The sequence below is a fragment of the Syngnathus acus genome, chromosome 8 (genome assembly GCF_901709675.1).
Source record: "Syngnathus acus chromosome 8, fSynAcu1.2, whole genome shotgun sequence".
In the NCBI taxonomy this organism is placed as follows: domain Eukaryota; kingdom Metazoa; phylum Chordata; class Actinopteri; order Syngnathiformes; family Syngnathidae; genus Syngnathus; species Syngnathus acus.
The window spans coordinates 6,084,671-6,103,607 of record NC_051093.1 but is presented as its reverse complement, the minus strand read 5'-3'; the positions used below and the strand labels follow the sequence as shown (position 1 = coordinate 6,103,607).

Sequence of the window (18,937 nt, the reverse complement as noted above, 5' to 3'; positions counted from 1 at the left end):
GTTCGTCTTGCAAATACGATAGAAATTCTATTTTTGCTACCGTAATAACCAACAGTCAATGTGCAACAGTTTTATTTTTCTTTTTCATTTGGCTGCCTCCCTGCTTGAGTCCCTCAATTTCCTCTAATTATCATAATTATTATGTCATAAATTATTATAAATATACTTTGTTTATTGTAGTTAATGTTGCTTTTTTTTTTTTTGTTTCTTTCTTTCATTTTCCGGACATGTTCTAAATGTATTTCTTATCATCAAGTCCATTGCTGCATATTTAGACTGTATTTCCACAGACTATATTTTGTTTGTGTTATTTCATTTTGATCAACCCACTGTGTTTACACATTGATGTTTTCTTCTTAAGGTTTTGGCAATATTGTTTACTCAAAACAAATGTAGTTAACATAAAAAAATATATATATTTATATATTACCATACAAGACAGGCCCTTCAAATCAGACACCCAAATTACTTCTTAGCTAAGAGCGTTTTTAAGTGGGTACCTTTAGTCATGTAGTCCCAGTCCCTGAAATCGCCACCTCAGCGATGGCCTAGCGGACATCGAGCAATGCAACTGACCAAGACTGCAGTGGAAAAAAATTACCGTTGGTGACTCTTCATTGCACAATAAATGGACTGAGCACCGCTACCATACACTACTACTTTCATCGAGGACAGGAGTGTCAAACTCATTTTTGTCACGGGACGCAAGACTAGTAAAAACTATTTATTTTAAAAAATGAATGGTAATAAAAAAATGTTAGCAATATCTCTATTTTTTTTAAAATAAAGACAATCTGTAATTTTAGTAGTCGATGCACAATTTGTCTTTGTAGGCCACATAAAATGATGTGGCGGGCCGTATCTGGCCCCCAGGCCTTGAGTTTGACACCTGATCTCGGATATCTGGGGTTTTCTTCAGCAAACATGATGTCTATTCAAAAGAAGAGAGCTGAAATCAAATGAATTACTTTCTGGGCTAAAATGCGATGACTTATATTTCTATAGCAAGTATGTAAAACTGATGAAAGCACCATTAGTAGCAAGAATGTTTGAACTCAGATATTTTCAAATGAACACCTTTGCCACTCCATGATGCAAACAGACACATTATTCAAATCATCACACTTTGAATTACTTAACCCTGAGGTCAACTGGTTAGATAGCATAAATTTCAAAAGTACGACATGGTTTTGATATGGCATTATTAAGTGAATTTATTTGTCACTCCACATGCTAATTATGTGAATTACTGAATGTGAAAATTGGCATCTTGCGGTTTCTGTACACTGGGGACCTATACTTCACAAAGCTGCAATAAAACTTTGATGTTCTAATCAATTTCAGGTTCACAATGGAGTTTATGGGCTGGCCATTTGACTACTTGTTCATTTTTTTATTCACAAACTTCTTCACAGGTTGTACAATTTTAATGTGTTTAATGGTTAATGTTTGACAATGTTGTCAATCAGTGTCATTTGATTATTTGCTGTTTTTTTGTTTAACATTGGCAACTTGTTACTGAGTTCTTATGACATTTTTTTCAAGTTGTTAGCAATCATGCAGAGAAGATAATTCATCAAGAAAAGTAACACACAGTAACAGAAGCCATGTATACACTATTTAAGATCATTGATCATTGTTATTTGTTTTTCTTTACTTTTATTAATTAGGGGAAATTGTGTATACTACCCCAACCTGCAAGAAAAAAATAATGTAATGTAGTTTATCTACAATATTCCAATCATAAATAAAATATACTCCTAAATTGTTTTTATTTGTTCAATATCTTTTTAAACTCCTATGATGTTTTCCTCTACTGTCGCTTTTGTTATAACAAACTCTTTTGTTATGTGGCAGATGGTATTATTTTGCCTTCCTATTTTATTATTTTTTTTAATTCTACTACTGTATCAATAGATGAATTGTCAGCTATATTGACACAAGGATAGGAAAGCATGGGAAAGAATGCAAGATGAGGGTCTTTCCTCCATAAATGACTTTATCGTTTATGTTCCTTACAATTACAGTTACATAGTAGAATGTGACAAACTTAAATGCAGAATATTTCATATATATTAAATTAATATGAAATAGACATAAATGGAATGGTATTATTTATCTTTTATATTTTTTAAACATATATCAAACAAAACTTTATCATTTGTGAAAGAATCTTTAAAAGAAATGTTTTGTTTGAAAACATATGGAAACTGACTGTGAATGCTGATTTACCCTTTGCAGATAAAAACAAAAATGCCGAATAAAACCCCTATTGGAAAGGTAAGAACCAAGCATAATAACTTCAAGAAAAAGAATAAAATAAAGTTTATTGCAATATTTTCTACTTGTGGCTTGTGACTTCATTTTACATTCTCCTACATCTCCCTCTAGTGGTAATTTGTAATATGACTTGATGAATTTAGGTCAAATCAAAACAGAGAATATAAAAATCCACATTTTCATTTAACTCACATCGGCGTCATCAGAGAAGTGAAGAATAAAACGTTTACATCTAATTATTTTTACATTTTCACCATCCCCGTGTAGGACCACTCGATGGCACACGCTCTTAGTTCTGCTTACTCAACATTAAAACACCCGCACAGCAAATACTACAAAACCCAGAGTCCAGTTCGACTTTCACTTTACTGTCACTTAAGAAACGTCGATTCAAATCACGTTTGGAGGTAAATACTGCCAATAATAATACATTAGAAGAAGAAAAAAAATACACGTTCCAAGGTATTTTTACCCAATTGCCAAAAACGTTAGCCTGCTAGCATAAGCATCCCGACTGGCTACCGTGAGGGATGCTAATGCTAGTTTACTGAATTCCAGCAAGCACAGTCTACGTATTTAGCAGGAGCAGCGTCGTGCATACTTGTTGCATTGATCAATCGATATTTATGCCTACCCTTAATTTTCGACATGTGTTAGGAGATGTCTGGTTTTGTGGGATTAGAAAATGCATCATTGAACACTACAAGCAGATATATGTAGAACATATCGGCTGAATATTGCAGAAGGGAATGAACACTTTTTTAATTCTTAACGCAAAAGTAAAAAGGTAAAGACCCAATGATTGTCACACACACACATCTGGGTGTGGTGAAATCTATCTCTGCATTTAACCCATCCCTGAAGGGAGCAGTGAGCTGCAGCGGAGCCGCGCCCGGAAATCATTTGGTGATCTAACCCCCCCAATTCCAACCCTTAATACTGAGTGCCAAGCAGGGAGGCAATGGGTCCCATTTTTATAGTCTTTGGTATGACCCGGCCGGGGTTTGAACCCACAACCTTCCAGTCTCAGCAAAAACCAAAGCAAAAATTATTATATTAAGGTTCCAGTGAGATTATTTATTTATTTATTCATTTATTTATTTGTGTGAAGCAATATTTGTGTCATTGTAATTCTCTGGCTCCTTGTTGCTATTGCTGTGTATTTCAATATATTTTAACAAAAATGTCAAATCAATAAATAACTCAATACATACAATCGTTAGCATTTATTATAAAATCCCCTATGGTGGTTTCAGGGAACATGAAAGTGAAACCAAGAAAAATAGAGTATAAATATCCCCCCGCCCCCCTCACTCTTTTCAGTCCACTGCTATGAACGGAGTGGGTAGGACGTTTCTTTCCCGAGAGAGGTAAGCGCTATTTTCGACTAAATAACACTCAAAACTGTTGTCCTTAATGTCTATTTAGGTCATGTTTGTGTAGCTCCATCACGATGTTTTTAAAAACGAGTACGCGACTAAACTTGAAACGGAAGCGTCCATTTTTTTGTGACATTGTAAAATTAAAAAATAAAGATTTTCCTTTCGCCTTTTGATGAATGTTTTCGTGTGATGTCACCGTTAGAAATTTTGGTCACAATGTCAAATTTAAGTAAACCGGCTCAGTCCATTATTTCCAACGTCTCTCAATTACTTTCGTTTCGTCTATTCCAAATGACTTTTCATTTTCAGGAAGTCAAGCCACCCACTACTGAATTGTACTTGTGCCCGTATGTTAGGCTTGACGGTAAAAGTGAGCCAAGGATTTTTAGCGTTCTCGCTGTAAACATATCCGGGTTTTTTTTCTTTTTTTTTTCTTTTTTTTTTTTTAAAGATAGGCTTAACGGTAAAGTGAGTCAAGGCCTCGCAGCGCGATAGCTGTAACCATATCCGGAAAAAAAAAAAAAAAAAAAAAAGATAGAAATTTTGAATATGCCTCAGTATGACGTATTTTTATGTAGTTCATCAAAATGAAAAATGGATTACTGACATGCACATTTAAATTGGCCTCAGCAATCTATTTTAATGTAATTGGTTCACAGGATCTTGAAGTTATTGAGTGAAAACGCTCATATTTACAGTAATAACTTAATTAAAATTATTTGAAGTGGTTAGATATTGCGGCTCGGCGGCGCACTGGGTAGCACGTCCGCCTCACAGTTAGGAGGGTGCGGGTTCGATTCCACCTCCGGCCCTCCCTGTGTGGCGTTTGCATGTTCTCCCCGGCCTGCGTGGGTTTTCTCCGGGCACTCCGGTTTCCTCCCACATCCCAAAAACATGCTTGGTAGGCTGATTGGGCGCGTCCCTAGGTGCGAGTGCGAGTGCAAATGGTTGTTTGTCTCTGTGTGCCCTGCGATTGGCTGGCAACCGGTTCAGGGTGTCCCCCGCCTACTGCCCGTTGACGGCTGGGATAGGCTCCAGCACGCCCGCGACCCCTGTGGGGACTAAGCGGTTCCGAAAATGGATGGATGGTTAGATATTTTCAGCCTTAGAATAGAATATTGACATATGATACTATTCATTTTTTGTCACCCACTCCAGAAAAGTGTGAAGATGAAGTGTACCAAGTGTGGCTTTAATGCTTTGAAGAAGAAACACAAGTTCTGCAGCGAGTGTGGCTTCAATTTGTCAGTCCAGCCTCCCAACAACCAAGGTGAAGGATATTTTGCTTTTCAGACAGCATATGCAAAAACTTGTCAATATACCTTTTGGATGGATATTCATTCACTAAAAATAAAGTCCTATACGTACTAAAGGCAAAATTGTTTGAAATTGCCAAAATTATGATTCTAAAATAGTTGTCTTTTTTTTTTTTTTTTTAAATAGTATTTGTGTCTGCTGCATTCACCACATAGAAAATTATTTCTATTTTCAAAGTTATGTATTGGTTTTGTATTTAAGAAAAAATCCTGTTTTGTTGTTTTGTTGCTTTGCTTACTCCATGTGTTGAAATTTAATTTGCTTTAATATTAAAAGGAAATGAACCAGCCTCCTTGGTACCAGATTTGGACGCTGCGACCGATACAACAGCAAAACACAACCATTCTGCAGACAACAAAGATTCGAACAAAAAGGTAACATTTCACTTTTCTTCTTACTAAATATCAGCATTGGCTACATCTGCACATTCAGTTGACATAAGAAATATGTCCTTACAAATGAAAATGCTTAGTTTTGAATGTATACATTCAGAATAATTTGTTTCAAAGTCCAAATTGTCGACATCGCCTTGCTTAAATTTAAAAAACTAAGTGCATCATCTCTTATAAAGTTAACTAAAACTTTGCAACTTCTGAACTGTGAGGCGGACGTGCTAACCAGTGCCCTTCTATGCCACCTTCATATGTTGAAATTAATGATCAAATTGATTATTATATTGTAATTAATTGATGAATTAATATTATTAATTCATTTCTTAATTATAAAATGTTTCACTTTTCTGTTTGTAGTCAAAAAAGAAAGCCCGGAAGAAAAAGGCAGCAGATCAGTCCTCCTCAAGAGAGGACCAGTCTGGTTCCTTTGCTGACAATACCAACAATAATGATGCGCAGACTGAAAACAGTCAGTCTGAAGTCACTTCAGGTCCGTATGGCGAAGAAGATAAAGATGAGAGCAATGCACAAAAATCAGTTCAAGATTCAGGTACGACTCAGCACTCTGATGACAGCACAAGTTTCGATGCTAACTCGGGTGCAGGCGAGACTTCCGAGGCCGGCAACACAAATACTGAAGAGACCAAAAAAAGCGAGTCAAAGAGAGAGAACGGTCAAGCCGTGTGTGACCAGAACGCCAACGTGGCTCAGGAAAGCGCACGTGAGAAGGAACCGAAAGTGAAGCAGCCTGGCACTGTAGAACAGACAATGATCTTTGGACCCCAACCTCAAACACCATCCAAGGTAACGCTTGATGCAAATGAGCAGCTCTGATCAGACAACGCGTTGTGTTCCTTGAAGAACATTCATATGCTCGCAGGTGCTTGCTCAAGACAGAGGCTCCAGCGTAGACCCACACAATGCAACGGAAGACATGGGGGTCCAAAGGTCTAATGCAAACTATCATTCCCAACATGCCACCATTCCAACTCAACCAACCGACGCACGGTTTGTCTCACTCAGATGGGTTTCGGTTGAGAATATTTGCCATGGTAATAACAGTAGTATGTTTTTCTCCTCAAAACAGACTCACTATTTACTTCCATGCCATCCTCTCAAAAGATTTCAAATTTAACCTCAATGAAGATTCTATCTACATCAGAGCTGGGCCTCCTTTAGCAAAATGGGAAGACATTGCAGTGCGGCTATTTGTGACCAGGTAATTCTTCCAAAATAGTTTTTTTTTTTTATTTCAGCCAGTACATAATCAAAATTGATTTACAATTTCATTTCACATTGTTATTTATACATAACTTGTTGAAAAGGGAGGCGGGTTGAAGCAATTCTGCTTACGAATTTAATTGGTTCCACCATCGGGTTTGTAAGTCGAAGCAACGTTTCCCATAGGAATCAATGTAAAAGAAAATAATGCGTAAAAGTCACATCTTTTACCTTGTTACTCTGTGTAAAACAACAGTTTTATTTTGGCTACACTTGCTAAAAATAGGCTAATAAATTATGGTATGCTTCCATGTACTCGGCATTACATTTTGGTGCAATTAAGGAGTTTTCCAACTGGAGGGCTAGGGCGTCAGTTCGCAAGTCAAAAATTGGTTCGTAAGTAGGTGCAAAAAATCGCGCGACTCTGGTTCGTATCTCGAAAAGTCATCCTCACCCCAACCTCTTCATGCAGTGATCAATGTTTGTTTTCTGTTTTGTGCAGGGATTTGAACGAGCATGGCTTTTTGGTCCAAGGCGTTCTGGAGACCAACAAAACACGCATTGTGTCCCAGTCAATACCTTACAAATATGTTGTCGACAAGAAGGCACAAGGAAAACCCATATTCGAATACATCTACAAAGAAAATTCAGATCAATCCCAGACCAACAGATGCTTGTTTGTTAAACCTCACCTCCTCAATGAAGACGGTATGAAAAACCCTCACTCGTGCCTGTTATACTCAGCAATTTTGTTGTTTTATGTTGTTTTATTTGTTTGTGTTTATTTTTTCATTAAAGGGGAATGGCATCAGTATGACGACATTGTGTGTGTTAAGCCAGAAAAAGGCATATTGAAACAATTTATTGAAGGAGTGAAAAGTGTTTGGACTGGCCAGAGGAAACAACTGGTTCAAGGCAGAGACATAGCGGGGGAGATAATGATGGACACAATCTTTGATCTTCTCAAGACATGGACAGAAAAGAATTTAGAAACATTTCTAAAACAGCTGAATCAGTTTTTCGATATCTATTCAAACCCATCTACACATGAAGGATCGCGGCACACGAAATGGACCTCCTTAAACTATGACGAGAACCATGTAAGTATAGAAAATTTGCTCTGGTATAGCCAAAATTGTCCTCTGAACCACTTTGCATTTCCCAGGTGCGGAATTCGATCAAGGACTTCATGTTGAAAGATGTGACTCCGCGGGTACAAGGGAATGTAAATGCCCCCAAAAATAGTTTGTACATTGAAGACCCTCTGCGAGCGGCTGCGATCATGCTCTACGTGTGTGAACGATACTGTATCAAACTGGACATTACCAACAGCCTCTACCTTTGCGCTGAGCTGTGTTTACCCAAACTAGACAAAAGTGGCTTCCTTGAGTACTGGAAAGATTTGTCACGGGATCTTGCTCTTCTTCCAAGGTATAGTGGCACCCTGCGATACAGTCAGAATCATTCCTGCCAAAAATTGCTTAAATGCCTTTATCTACTCTAACTAACCATCTTCATCCTGTTTGTGTTGTAGCCTGCCAAGCAGCTTGTTCTCTCTTATCAAAACTGTGAAAGACCGTGGGCACCCCCAATGGATTTTGGCATTACCCCTCTTTCACCTCCTCGACGGAAAGGATGTGCAACCTTTTCAGGTGCTGACATCTGGGCATGGTCTGAAAAATCTTGGATCGGGCGAAATTAACAGTGAAAGTGAAAGGAAGTAAGAACTATAATACAAACACTAACACCATGTGAGCGAGGGAGTGAGTGATCAACTTCTCACCGTCTTTCGCTTGTCAGGGGCTTGCTCAAGATGATGAAAGACAAGCGTCATTTGATGGAAGTGGATCCGCTTGCAGCACGATCTGGATTTTACCTGATGTCGCTCGGTGAATTTAAAGATTGCAGTATCAACATGAACATCCAACTTTTGGACATGCTCAATGTTTTCAGCCTCAAAGCACCAAGGAGCATCGGCTATCATAACTCTAAGGTATGCCATGATTAAGAACAACAAACCAAAATGAAAAAAAACTGTAGTAGAAGTGAGTGTGGACTGCTGCTGCTAACACACCACCATGCTTTTGCATGCTTTATTTTGTTGAGTTGCGTTGTGTTTGTGCCAGCTTCTAGAATTATGGCCCAAAAGTCCAAAAATCTTTTTGTTTCATTGGCCCATAACATTTTTTCCTACTTGATTTTGGGAGATTGGAAATTTTAAGTAGTGCCACTGGACAATGTTAATCATACACAGTATAATATTCTTGGGGTTTAAAATAATGGGTGATTTCTGGTTTCCCTTTCAGGATGTATCTGAAATTCTTTCTCACATCCAAAGCAAAGTCCTTGACATGAAACACAGGTAATTATAATTTTTATTTAAACAAAGCAATATTTAATCTTATATTATTTTTTTATCTTATCTTTTTTTTCTTATATCTTATCTTTTTTTATCATATATTATTTTCAATATTTTTAAACATGGCAATATTTTTTCCCTATATTATTCTCATGTGTTCTTCAATTTGCATATTGAACTCCACTGCATCTTTGGTAGTGATGTCTTGGAGGCTGATGCAAGATCGTGTCTGGCTGTAGCAGTTAAACTCTTTGACAAGATTTGCAAAGGAGCCACGTCGTCCTACAAGGACATTCCTGTAGAATGCATGAAACTGGTTGCGTCCGTGTTTGATTTGGCTGTTTCATACATGCAACAGGTATGAAAAATGAAATCGTATGTGGAATGCCTTTCACATAGACGTGGGTTGGCAATTTAAACAGAAATATCATTTCCATATAGGAGGCTGGAGGAGATGGAAAGCTGCCAGATGCAGAAGAGATCTCAAAGGCAATGCGCATCATGAGATCTTGGATGAGTTCGCAATTCAAGGAAAATTTGCTATCCAGGAGTTTTTCATTTCGCAACCTTGAGGCTACGCAGGAAATGGAAGTGAGCACTGTCATGTTTTTTTAATTGAAATAACAGAAGTAAAGATGGACTCGCCTGTGACTCACCTGTCTTTTGGTTTTGTATTAAGAGCCATCATAAGTCAATCTTTTGATGGTAATAATATGAACATGTTTTTTTGATAATTTGTTGGATGCATCGAAAACGTCTTTATTTTTTATTTTGTGCAGGTATGGAACCACATACTTGGAATCCACTTCAACAATAATAGCTGTCAGAATGAGTGGATGCTGAAATTATCTTTGGATTTTGAGGGCAGGTATAAAAAGGTACAGGATAACGGCTTAATTGCACATCATTTAGATGCCTTTTTTTTTTTTTTTTTTTTGACAAGTTAGTGGAATGTCTGCTGTGTTTGTTTTAAGGAAAAATCCGAGGATCAAATTGCGTTTTACTTCGCAAAAATAGAAAAACTGGAAAATTCGCTTCAAAATGTGTCACCTATTATTGAGAAGTGTGCGCTCGAGGCTGTTACATCTGTATGCCAGGTATCCATATTTTGTCTTTGACAATTTTTGAGAACGTAGCCTAAAGATAAAGTCTCACCCTTATTGTATGTCGGCTTCCTCATCCAGACCAAATCAGAGGTCCAACTGCTTGAGAATTTCAAGATGAACAACAAATTTGTGAAAATCTTCTCAGCCATTCTCCAAAGTTCCTGGCCAAAGGATCAACAAGGAAATTATGAGGAGAAAGAAGAAGTTGTCCTTCAGCACCTTCTCACGTGGACTGGTGCCAAACACATTTTACAGCTATCTGGTAATCCTTCAAACAGCTTTTCATTGATCAGCTTTGATAAAAATGAACACCCAAACCTAATATACGGTTAGATTTGTGCTCTTATAAAACCACCTATCAATGGCGGTCGGAGTCAGGAAAGGTGCTAGTGACATTCAATTGTATCTCCTTTTCAGATGCAGAGGAAAACCTTTTTGACATGCTCACCTTGGATGCCAAAGACAGAGTGACTTTTGCCATGTCAATATTGACAAACATCAAAACTCAGTTTATTAAGGGGAATATTCCACTGAAGCTGCTCCGAATGCTTGTGGCAAATCAAAAAGCCTTCATAGATCTGCTGAAGAGTGGTAATAGTCATCTCCTTTTCACAAATGGCGGAAAGATGACAAGATAGACTGACATGGGCTTTGTTTTTGTTTTTTTCTCCAGAGGATACTAACAAAATGAAAAGACTTCTGAAGTGTCGAGCAGGTGAACTTCATGCTGTAGAGAAAGAGAAGAAGCAAGTGGATGCCTTGCTCACAATGATCCGCCACCTTGACGAATACATGGCGGGTATGAGTCTGAAGTTTAGTGTGATCAAACATTTGCAACGTATGACAACTTGACAAGTCTTTTTCCATCCCTTTTCTTTGCAGTTGATGTCTGTGAGATGGATGAGTTACGCCGTGTCAATATGGAGATGCTACCCCTTGACCATTTTATGGAAGTTCATCCGGTTGACCAAATCCCCCCAGCTATGGCTGGCGTTGTCACTTATTTCAAAATGAATGAACGCATCAGACACATGTCAGATGATTTGGACAAATTCAAAGACAGCCACGTATTCATATTGTGCTGGAAAGAACAAGGCAGACTTCCTGAAGGAGACACCTTGGACGATAATCCCGTTGAGGAAGCGGTACCTCGCGAAACGCTGACATTCGACGAGCTTTGCGAGGATATTTTCGAGCCTTGCATGGACGATTACACGGATATCTACAATGGTTTAAAAGATGGCAGTATCGGGCTAGAGGAGGTGAACCGGCTTTTCGGCAATTATAAGGGCAAGTACGCAGAGCTCGAACGAGACCTGGAGATCATGTGCAAGATTGACATGTCAACAGATAAGCAATGGATTCACACCAGGCTTCAACAAATTGAGCAATTTCACGAACTCCGTCAAGCAGCGGATTCAGCTGAGGTCATCTTGGCCGTCAAAGAGACGCTCTGTCTTCAAGGAGACTTCAGTGTGCTGGAGACGCTCTTGGATGTTGTGAGTTGAATGTCTGCAACAAATCGATGCTATGTTACTTTTGCGTTTTCTTTTTTTCCCCGAAATCAAAAGTGTAAAACTGTGGGAGCCCCATTAACGCTCCAATGTAAATGGCTGAACGATCACGGCAATTTTGACGTTCCTGAAAAATAAGGGTTGTGGCGATTTCAAAATTTATGCCCAATGGCAGCAGTATTTTTCTCCTCAAATTGCTATTACCGTATTTTCCGCACTATAAGGCGCAGCTTCAATGAATGGCCCATTTTAAAACTTTGTCCATATATAAGCCCATATATTTGGACACGCCTGCCATAGTGGCTCAATATCGGTCCATATATAAGGCGCACCGGATTATAAGGCGCACTGTCTGCTTTTGAGATTATTGGAGGTTTTCAGGTGTGCTTTATAGTGCGGAAAATACGGTAATCATGTTTGCGTGTTTTTTTGCATGTTCAATAATAGTTTATTGGGTATTTATATTCAGAATGCTTTCTTGTCACACCTGAGGTTCCACTGACGTTGTTTTTATGGTTTTCTCCCTTCAGAGTCATGCAGACACTCAGGAGAAGGAGCTGCGGTGCATTGACAATGCCTTGATAGAAGCCAAAAAGGATCTGGTTGACATCACGGAGCCTCGTAGACTTTGCTTAAATGAGCTAAAACTCAGAGGCCATTTTGTAAAATGGGTGAAAGATGCACTGAAAGGTAACAAGCATGAGTTCGAATGAATATCTCAAAGCTCATCTAGGCCAGGGAATTTTAAAAACGCCGACTCCTTTCAGATCTGAAGGACCTGAAGGTGTTTGTTGACCTTGCTTTCATCTCTGCGGGAGAGAACGACATGGAGGTGGACCGTGTGGCTTGCTTCCACGATGCCATTCATGGCTACGCTCCCGTCCTGTACGAGCTGCCACCAAATTCCGGTTTTCTGGCCTTCAAAGAGGTTTTAAAGAAACTCTGGAGTGCTCTCGACAAGGACAACAACCTTCCCAAAAAAATGGTAATGGAAAAAGATTTACTCCTCGTGATTAAGACTTACATTTCACGACACAAATTTATTTTTTCTTTTCCAGCGTGACAGTGGCCGCCATTTGGAATGGCTGAAGACTGTTAAGGATAGTCATGGCTCAGTGGAGTTGTCTTCTATGGCTCTGGCAACAGCCATTAACAGAAAGGGCATCTATTGGATCCGTGCAGTGAATGGAAAAAAGGTCAATTGACAAATTGAGATTTGATGTTTGCAATGTTTGGTGCATGTTCAAAATGTGTTTTCGAAAAATGAAATGTGTTTAAAGCATCGGTGTCAAACTCGAGGCCCGGGGGCCACATCATTTTATGCGGCCCACGAAGATAAATTTGACATCCACTTTGTGTCATTACAAACTTTATTCACTTTTAAAAATGACAGATATTGATCACTGATTTTTGAATGTGTGCTTTTTGTGACAGGTAAGTCTGGACACTGTCTTAGACCTGGAAATTGTGGAGGAGGAGGAGGAGGAGGAAGAGTGTGAGGCATCCTCTTCCTCAGAAGAGTATGAGGATGAAGAAGAGGATGAGGATGAAGAAGAGGATGAGGATGAAGAAGAAGATGAGATGCACTGCTATTCTCTGGAAGATGTGCGGGAGCTGCAGAACAAACTGATGCTCATGTCTGGGAAAGGTGATCAGGGACAGCAGGAAGTCAACTACTTTGCAGAGGTACTGTATTTCTAGCAGTGACAGATAAAACAAATGGGGCACCGCACAAAACTGGATTAGGCTTCGCCAAAACTACAATACTCTATCAGCTATCTATCTGTTTGTTTTCATTTTGTTTTCTTCTGACATTCTGATTTTGTTAAAAAAAACAAAAACATTCGTATTACAATTTGACTTTACGAGAGATGCCGCAATGTAATTTTTCTTCTAAAACATTTTATTCTCAGGTCTTTGCTGGTGTTCAAAGACTAGCTGAAGCTTTCATTGCTCTCTACACTGCTGGAAACCCTCTTTTCAGACACTGGGAAGCTCAAGTCCACTGCTGCCTCAATGGGAACGTCAACATTGAGATGAACTTCAACCTTGGGAAAAACGTTCATTTTTTGACCATTGAGGACAGCCTTCCTGAACTTTGCCTCAAAATGGAGGACTGCTTGGCCCTTTGGATGGAATTCCTGGACACACAGCGATTTCAGCATTACTATTTGAACTACTTCACAGCGGAACAAATCTTCTTCCTATGCAGCAATCTGTCAGAAGAACACGTCAAACGTGTTGATGATCAAGTTCTCATGATGCTGTCCTTTATCAAGTCCCACTGCACAGCCTCGGATGTATCGCGCGTGTGGCATGAACTTCAAAATGAAGTCGTCACACATCCACAAGAACAAAATGAGGAATCTGAGTTCCAGGAGATGAATACTGAGGTACAAGCAAACAGATTTGAAAGTTTCAATCAGATATGGGAGGACTACATGAAAGACCCAAAGCACATTCTTGACATACAAAGTCTTGGAAAACTACTGGAAAGGCTGGCTAAGAAGGATGATGTTTCTGAAGAGCAGGTTGAGAACTTCATAAAGAGAGAACTCCCAAAAAGCATGGCAGCTGGAAAGCCAAACCTCCTTGTTTGCCCTCAGACGGCAGTGTTAACCTCTTGCATCTCCATTTATATGACCAGTCACGATCAACCACTCCCAACTTACGACGAGGTCCTGCTGTGCAATTCCACTTCAACTTATGAGCAGGTGGAGCTTTTTCTTAGGCGTTGTCTCAGCGCAAGTTGCAAGGACAAGAAGATATACTGTCTCCTGTTCGGGGAGCTGCTTCCGTACGACGTGAGTTCTAAAGTTGAAAAGTTTTTTCAGCGCATGAACGTGCGCTGTACGGCAGACTACAGGCTTGTTCTTCTGTGTAGCTCCGAAAAAGAACATGCCTACCTTCCATCAGCTTTCAGTCAGTACAGGTTGCAGGTTGTACCTCAATTGCCACTGACCAGCATCCAAAAGTACCTCCAGCATCATTATGTGGTTCCGACCAATCAGTCAAGTGCAGCCGCTGTATTCAAAGATGGCCTCTGTGTTGGCACGGTCTCATCGGAAAGGGCTGGTGTTGGTAAGTGTAAGCCTGTTAACAATTTTGATCTTGCATCCAAATGCTTTTATCGTAATCAAAACAAGCTAGCCTCCACCCAATATGCTGTTTTTTTATTATTATTATTTTTCTAAATCTTGACATGAATTCATTTGGAATTGCACCATGGTGAAAAAACATACTTCCGATCATAATTGTTTTCATAATTTCAGGTAAATCGCTTTACATCAAGAGGATTTACCAATCACTGAAGGAAGCAACTGAGGAACGCACAAGTAGGAAATGCATTCGCCTGATTGAACCCAGCGTCGATGAGCATGCCATCCTTCAGTCTCTTTTGGAAAGCGCCCGAAAGGACAAACTCACCGTGTTTCATTTTGACATCACTTCGTCGGTAATTGTTATAATTTGCGTTACATTTGACGTCCGCTGGTGCTTTTGTGTCAATCTGTATTTCTGCTGTTTTAAAAGGTGAGGAAAGGTATCCACGAGTTTCTCTTCAAGTTGTTGATTCTACGTTACCTAATGGACTCGGAGGGAAACACCTGGAAGTGCAGTAATAAGGATCTTTATCTCATTGAGTTTTTAGAAGAAACCGTCAAGCCAGGCAAAAATGCTTCAGCTCAGGTAGGAGTTTTGATAAACGGTCATTTCACCAGAGCGCTTTGCTTACCTCGGGCTTTTCTTTGGTCTCCTTAGACTGCTGCCTCCATCAGCTCATTCGCAGACGTGTTCCCCAAAATTATTTGCCGGCCACCGAAAGATGTCTTGGAGCTCGCAGTGAGGAAGAAAGAACATTTCAATGACAACCCACTGATGGATGACATAGTGTTCAAGAGTTCAGCCTTCCAGCGACCATACCAGTATCTCCGACGATTTCATAATAACATTAGCCTTGATGGGTTCAATTACAAGAGCAACAACTCTGAAGGTTCGGAGGTGGAATGTCTTCAGCTGCTTCTCATACACTGTGGCATTTCTGATCCTTCCTGGGCGGAACTTAGAAACTTTACTTGGTTTCTCAATCTGCAGCTGCAAGACTGTGAGAAATCTGTGTTCTGTGATGCCGTTTTGACAGGAGACATTCTCAATGGGTTTAAAACCTTTGTGGTGGGTTTTATGATTGTCATGGCAAGAGACTTTGCCACAACATCAGAGAGTATCTCTGACCAAAGCCCTGGGAAATTACAGATGGACTTAAATAACGCCGAGGAGGACTTGGCTCCGTTTTTGATTCGAAAAAGATGGGAAAAGGAACCACACCCGTACATTTTCTTTAATGAGGACCACTCATCCATGACCTTCATTGGATTCTATCTTCGATCCAATTCACAGAATGCATATGATGCAATTGATCCAAGATCCGGTACGGTTATCAAAACAAACGTGATGTCAAAGGAATTGTATCAAGGACTGCACAATCAGGGTGTTCCTTTTAACATCAACTTTGATAGCCTACGCAGAAGTGAAAAAATACAGCGACTATGCAATGTTCTTGGAATCAAGGAGCCTTTTGACCCGGATCCAACATATGAGCTGACAACGGACAACATCCTGAAGATGCTGGCAATTCACATGCGTTTCAGGTGTGGCATACCTGTCATCATCATGGGAGAGACCGGATGCGGGAAGACAAGACTCATCAAATATCTTTGCGAGTTGCGCAGGAACCGCGTCGCCGCTGAAAATATGAAACTGGTCAAAGTGCATGGCGGGACATCATCCCAGATGATTTATGCCAAAGTGAGAGAAAGCGAAGCTATCGCTTCCTCCAACAAACAAAAACATGGATTCGACTCTGTTCTCTTCTTAGACGAGGCCAACACCACAGAGGCCATAAGCAGTATCAAGGAGGTACTTTGTGACAAGACAGTCAAGGGGGTGGCTTTGGATGCCAACAGTGGATTGCAGATCATCGCCGCGTGCAACCCTTACCGAAAGCACACCGATAAGATGATCAAGAGGCTGGAATCTGCAGGTCTTGGGTACAGAGTCCGGGCTGAGGAAACGGATGAAAAACTAGGCTCAATTCCTCTCCGCCAGCTAGTCTATAGAGTGCAAGCATTGCCACCAAGCATGATCTCGTTGGTGTGGGACTTTGGCCAGTTAAACGATCAGACGGAGGAAAAATACATTGAGCAAATTGTGACGAGAGTTGTGCAAAGTCGAGAGATTCCGGAGAAGTACTTCAAATGTATTACTCTGTCTCTCTCCTCCTCACAAAAGTACATGCGTGGAAGGAGTGATGAATGTAGCTTTGTTAGCCTGAGAGATGTCGAACGTTGCATGCAGGTTTTTGTTTGGCTCCATGACCACCACAGAGATTTCTTTGCAGAGCTCAGAGAATTTGACCGGAGTCAAAACAAGAAAAAACAACGGGGTCCAAACGAGCCAGAGGGACGAGATCCAGTGTTGTGGTCTCTAATTATAGCCTTAGGTGTGTGCTACCACGCTTGCCTTGAACAAAAGAATGTCTACAGAAACTGTCTCAGCAAAAGTCTGCCGTCATTTTACACTGCAGCAAAAATAAGGGAGGAAATCACACTGATGCAGGACTTACTCTTGAGTGGCGTGCCAATGGTTGAAACGATTGCAAGAAATGCCGCCCTCAAAGAAAATGTTTTTATGATGGTTTTCTGCATTGAGCTCAGAATTCCGCTTTTCTTAGTCGGGAAACCTGGAACCTCAAAATCTCTGTCCAAGACACTGGTGGCAGATGCAATGCAGGGCCAAGCTGCACACTCTGAGCTCTACAAAATGTTCAAGCAGATTCATTTGGTGTCCTTCCAGTGCAGCCCACACTCCACATCAGAAGGGATCATCAATATTTTCAAACAATGTGGACGCTATCAGGAAGGAAAGAATCTGGAGGAGTACATTTCAGTCGTTGTCCTTGATGAGATTGGGCTGGCTGAAGACTCTCCAAAAATGCCCCTTAAAACCCTTCACCCATTGTTGGAAGAAGGTTGCATTGACGATGAGCCGCTGGCACACAAAAAGGTTGGCTTCATCGGCATTTCCAACTGGGCTTTAGACCCCGCAAAGATGAACCGAGGCATTTCTGTCTCTCGGGGTGATCCTGATAAGAAAGAACTGATTGAGAGCGCGGAAGGCATATGCTCATCTGATGTGATGGTCTTGGAGAAAGTCAGGGAGTTGTTCACCTATTTTGCACGAGCCTACATAAATATTGTCCATAAGAAAGGCAAAGGATTTTTTGGCCTGCGTGACTATTACAGCTTGATTAAGATGGTTTATGCAATGGCCAAAACTTCCCAAAGAAAGCCCACCATTAAGGAGATCACAAAGGCCATTTTGAGGAACTTCAGCGGCAAAAATGATGTGGATGCCATGGCTGTCTTTAATGACAATTTTTGCCTTGCATCCGACCCGGAGAACATCAGCGCCATTGAGTTTGTGAGAGAAAACATTCAGTCGGCTGGACAAGAGGAAGAATGCCGCTACTTGCTGATCCTAACCCGAAATTATGCAGCCCTCCAGATCTTGCAGCAGACCTTTTTTTCCGAGATTGGTCAGCCCGAAATCATTTTTGGATCCAGCTTTCCTAAAGACCAGGAGTACACTCAAATCTGCCGCAACATCAACAGAGTCAAGATCTGCATGGAGACCGGTAAAACTGTTGTGCTTCTGAACTTGCAGAACCTTTATGAAAGTCTCTACGATGCCCTCAATCAATATTATGTCTACTTGGGAGGGCAGAAGTACGTGGACCTTGGCCTCGGAACCCACCGTGTCAAGTGTAGGGTGCACGACAACTTCCGGCTTATTGTCATTGAAGAAAGAGAGGTGGTCTACAAACAGTTCCCAGTACCTCTCATCAACAGGCTGGAGAAACATTATCTGGACATCTACACCGTCCTGACAGCAGCCCAGAAGAGGATGGTGGAGAAATTAGATGAATGGGTCAGACGCTTTGTTTCAGTCAGCAATCACATTGACTTGAATCAGACGTACAAGTACCATCCATCAGACGTCTTCATTGGCTACCATTCAGACGCTTGCGCTTCTGTGATCCATCAAGTGATCGAAAAGACAAAGGATGCTTTTGAAATCGTCGATGCTGAGCAGAGACTTCTCCGAGAGGGTAAATTTGTACTGCTCAGGTGTGCCACCCCGGATTCAGTGATGCGGTTGGAACAGACCGATCTTCCCAATGGAGAAAGTGAAGAACTTGCCAATGTCTACTTTGAACATCAGAACAACAACTGCCTGGTTGACTTCATCGTTGCTCATACAAGACAGGAAGTCCATCGCGTTGCCTCCTTCACAGAGGTAATGTTCACGT

General features: G+C 40.5%; 1 protein-coding gene across 7 annotated transcripts in view; it reads left to right on the top strand.

Annotated features, from left to right (window-relative positions):
- The first annotated feature begins 3,551 nt into the window (after window positions 1–3,551).
- rnf213a (ring finger protein 213a) overlaps window positions 3,552–18,937 on the top strand; it is a 28,156-nt gene continuing 12,770 nt past the window's right edge. For 2 of the 7 annotated variants that reach the window (XM_037257046.1, XM_037257042.1), the window contains exons 1-28: window positions 3,552–3,650; window positions 4,821–4,932; window positions 5,253–5,353; window positions 5,729–6,175; window positions 6,252–6,379; window positions 6,459–6,590; window positions 7,095–7,300; window positions 7,391–7,692; window positions 7,758–8,023; window positions 8,127–8,312; window positions 8,393–8,585; window positions 8,899–8,954; window positions 9,150–9,309; window positions 9,393–9,542; window positions 9,731–9,829; window positions 9,926–10,048; window positions 10,136–10,319; window positions 10,475–10,648; window positions 10,731–10,856; window positions 10,940–11,556; window positions 12,102–12,261; window positions 12,339–12,556; window positions 12,630–12,767; window positions 13,006–13,257; window positions 13,485–14,652; window positions 14,844–15,025; window positions 15,103–15,258; window positions 15,331–18,924. In XM_037257046.1, the coding sequence (XP_037112941.1) occupies window positions 4,833–4,932; window positions 5,253–5,353; window positions 5,729–6,175; window positions 6,252–6,379; window positions 6,459–6,590; window positions 7,095–7,300; window positions 7,391–7,692; window positions 7,758–8,023; window positions 8,127–8,312; window positions 8,393–8,585; window positions 8,899–8,954; window positions 9,150–9,309; window positions 9,393–9,542; window positions 9,731–9,829; window positions 9,926–10,048; window positions 10,136–10,319; window positions 10,475–10,648; window positions 10,731–10,856; window positions 10,940–11,556; window positions 12,102–12,261; window positions 12,339–12,556; window positions 12,630–12,767; window positions 13,006–13,257; window positions 13,485–14,652; window positions 14,844–15,025; window positions 15,103–15,258; window positions 15,331–18,924 (9,618 nt within the window). In that variant the 5' untranslated portion in view covers window positions 3,552–3,650; window positions 4,821–4,832. Of the gene's footprint in view, window positions 3,651–4,820; window positions 4,933–5,252; window positions 5,354–5,728; window positions 6,176–6,251; window positions 6,380–6,458; window positions 6,591–7,094; window positions 7,301–7,390; window positions 7,693–7,757; window positions 8,024–8,126; window positions 8,316–8,392; window positions 8,586–8,898; window positions 8,955–9,149; window positions 9,310–9,392; window positions 9,543–9,730; window positions 9,830–9,925; window positions 10,049–10,135; window positions 10,320–10,474; window positions 10,649–10,730; window positions 10,857–10,939; window positions 11,557–12,101; window positions 12,262–12,338; window positions 12,557–12,629; window positions 12,768–13,005; window positions 13,258–13,484; window positions 14,653–14,843; window positions 15,026–15,102; window positions 15,259–15,330; window positions 18,925–18,937 lie in introns of all 7 variants that reach the window. The other 5 variants (XM_037257048.1, XM_037257047.1, XM_037257044.1 and 2 more) reach the window with 5 other exon arrangements.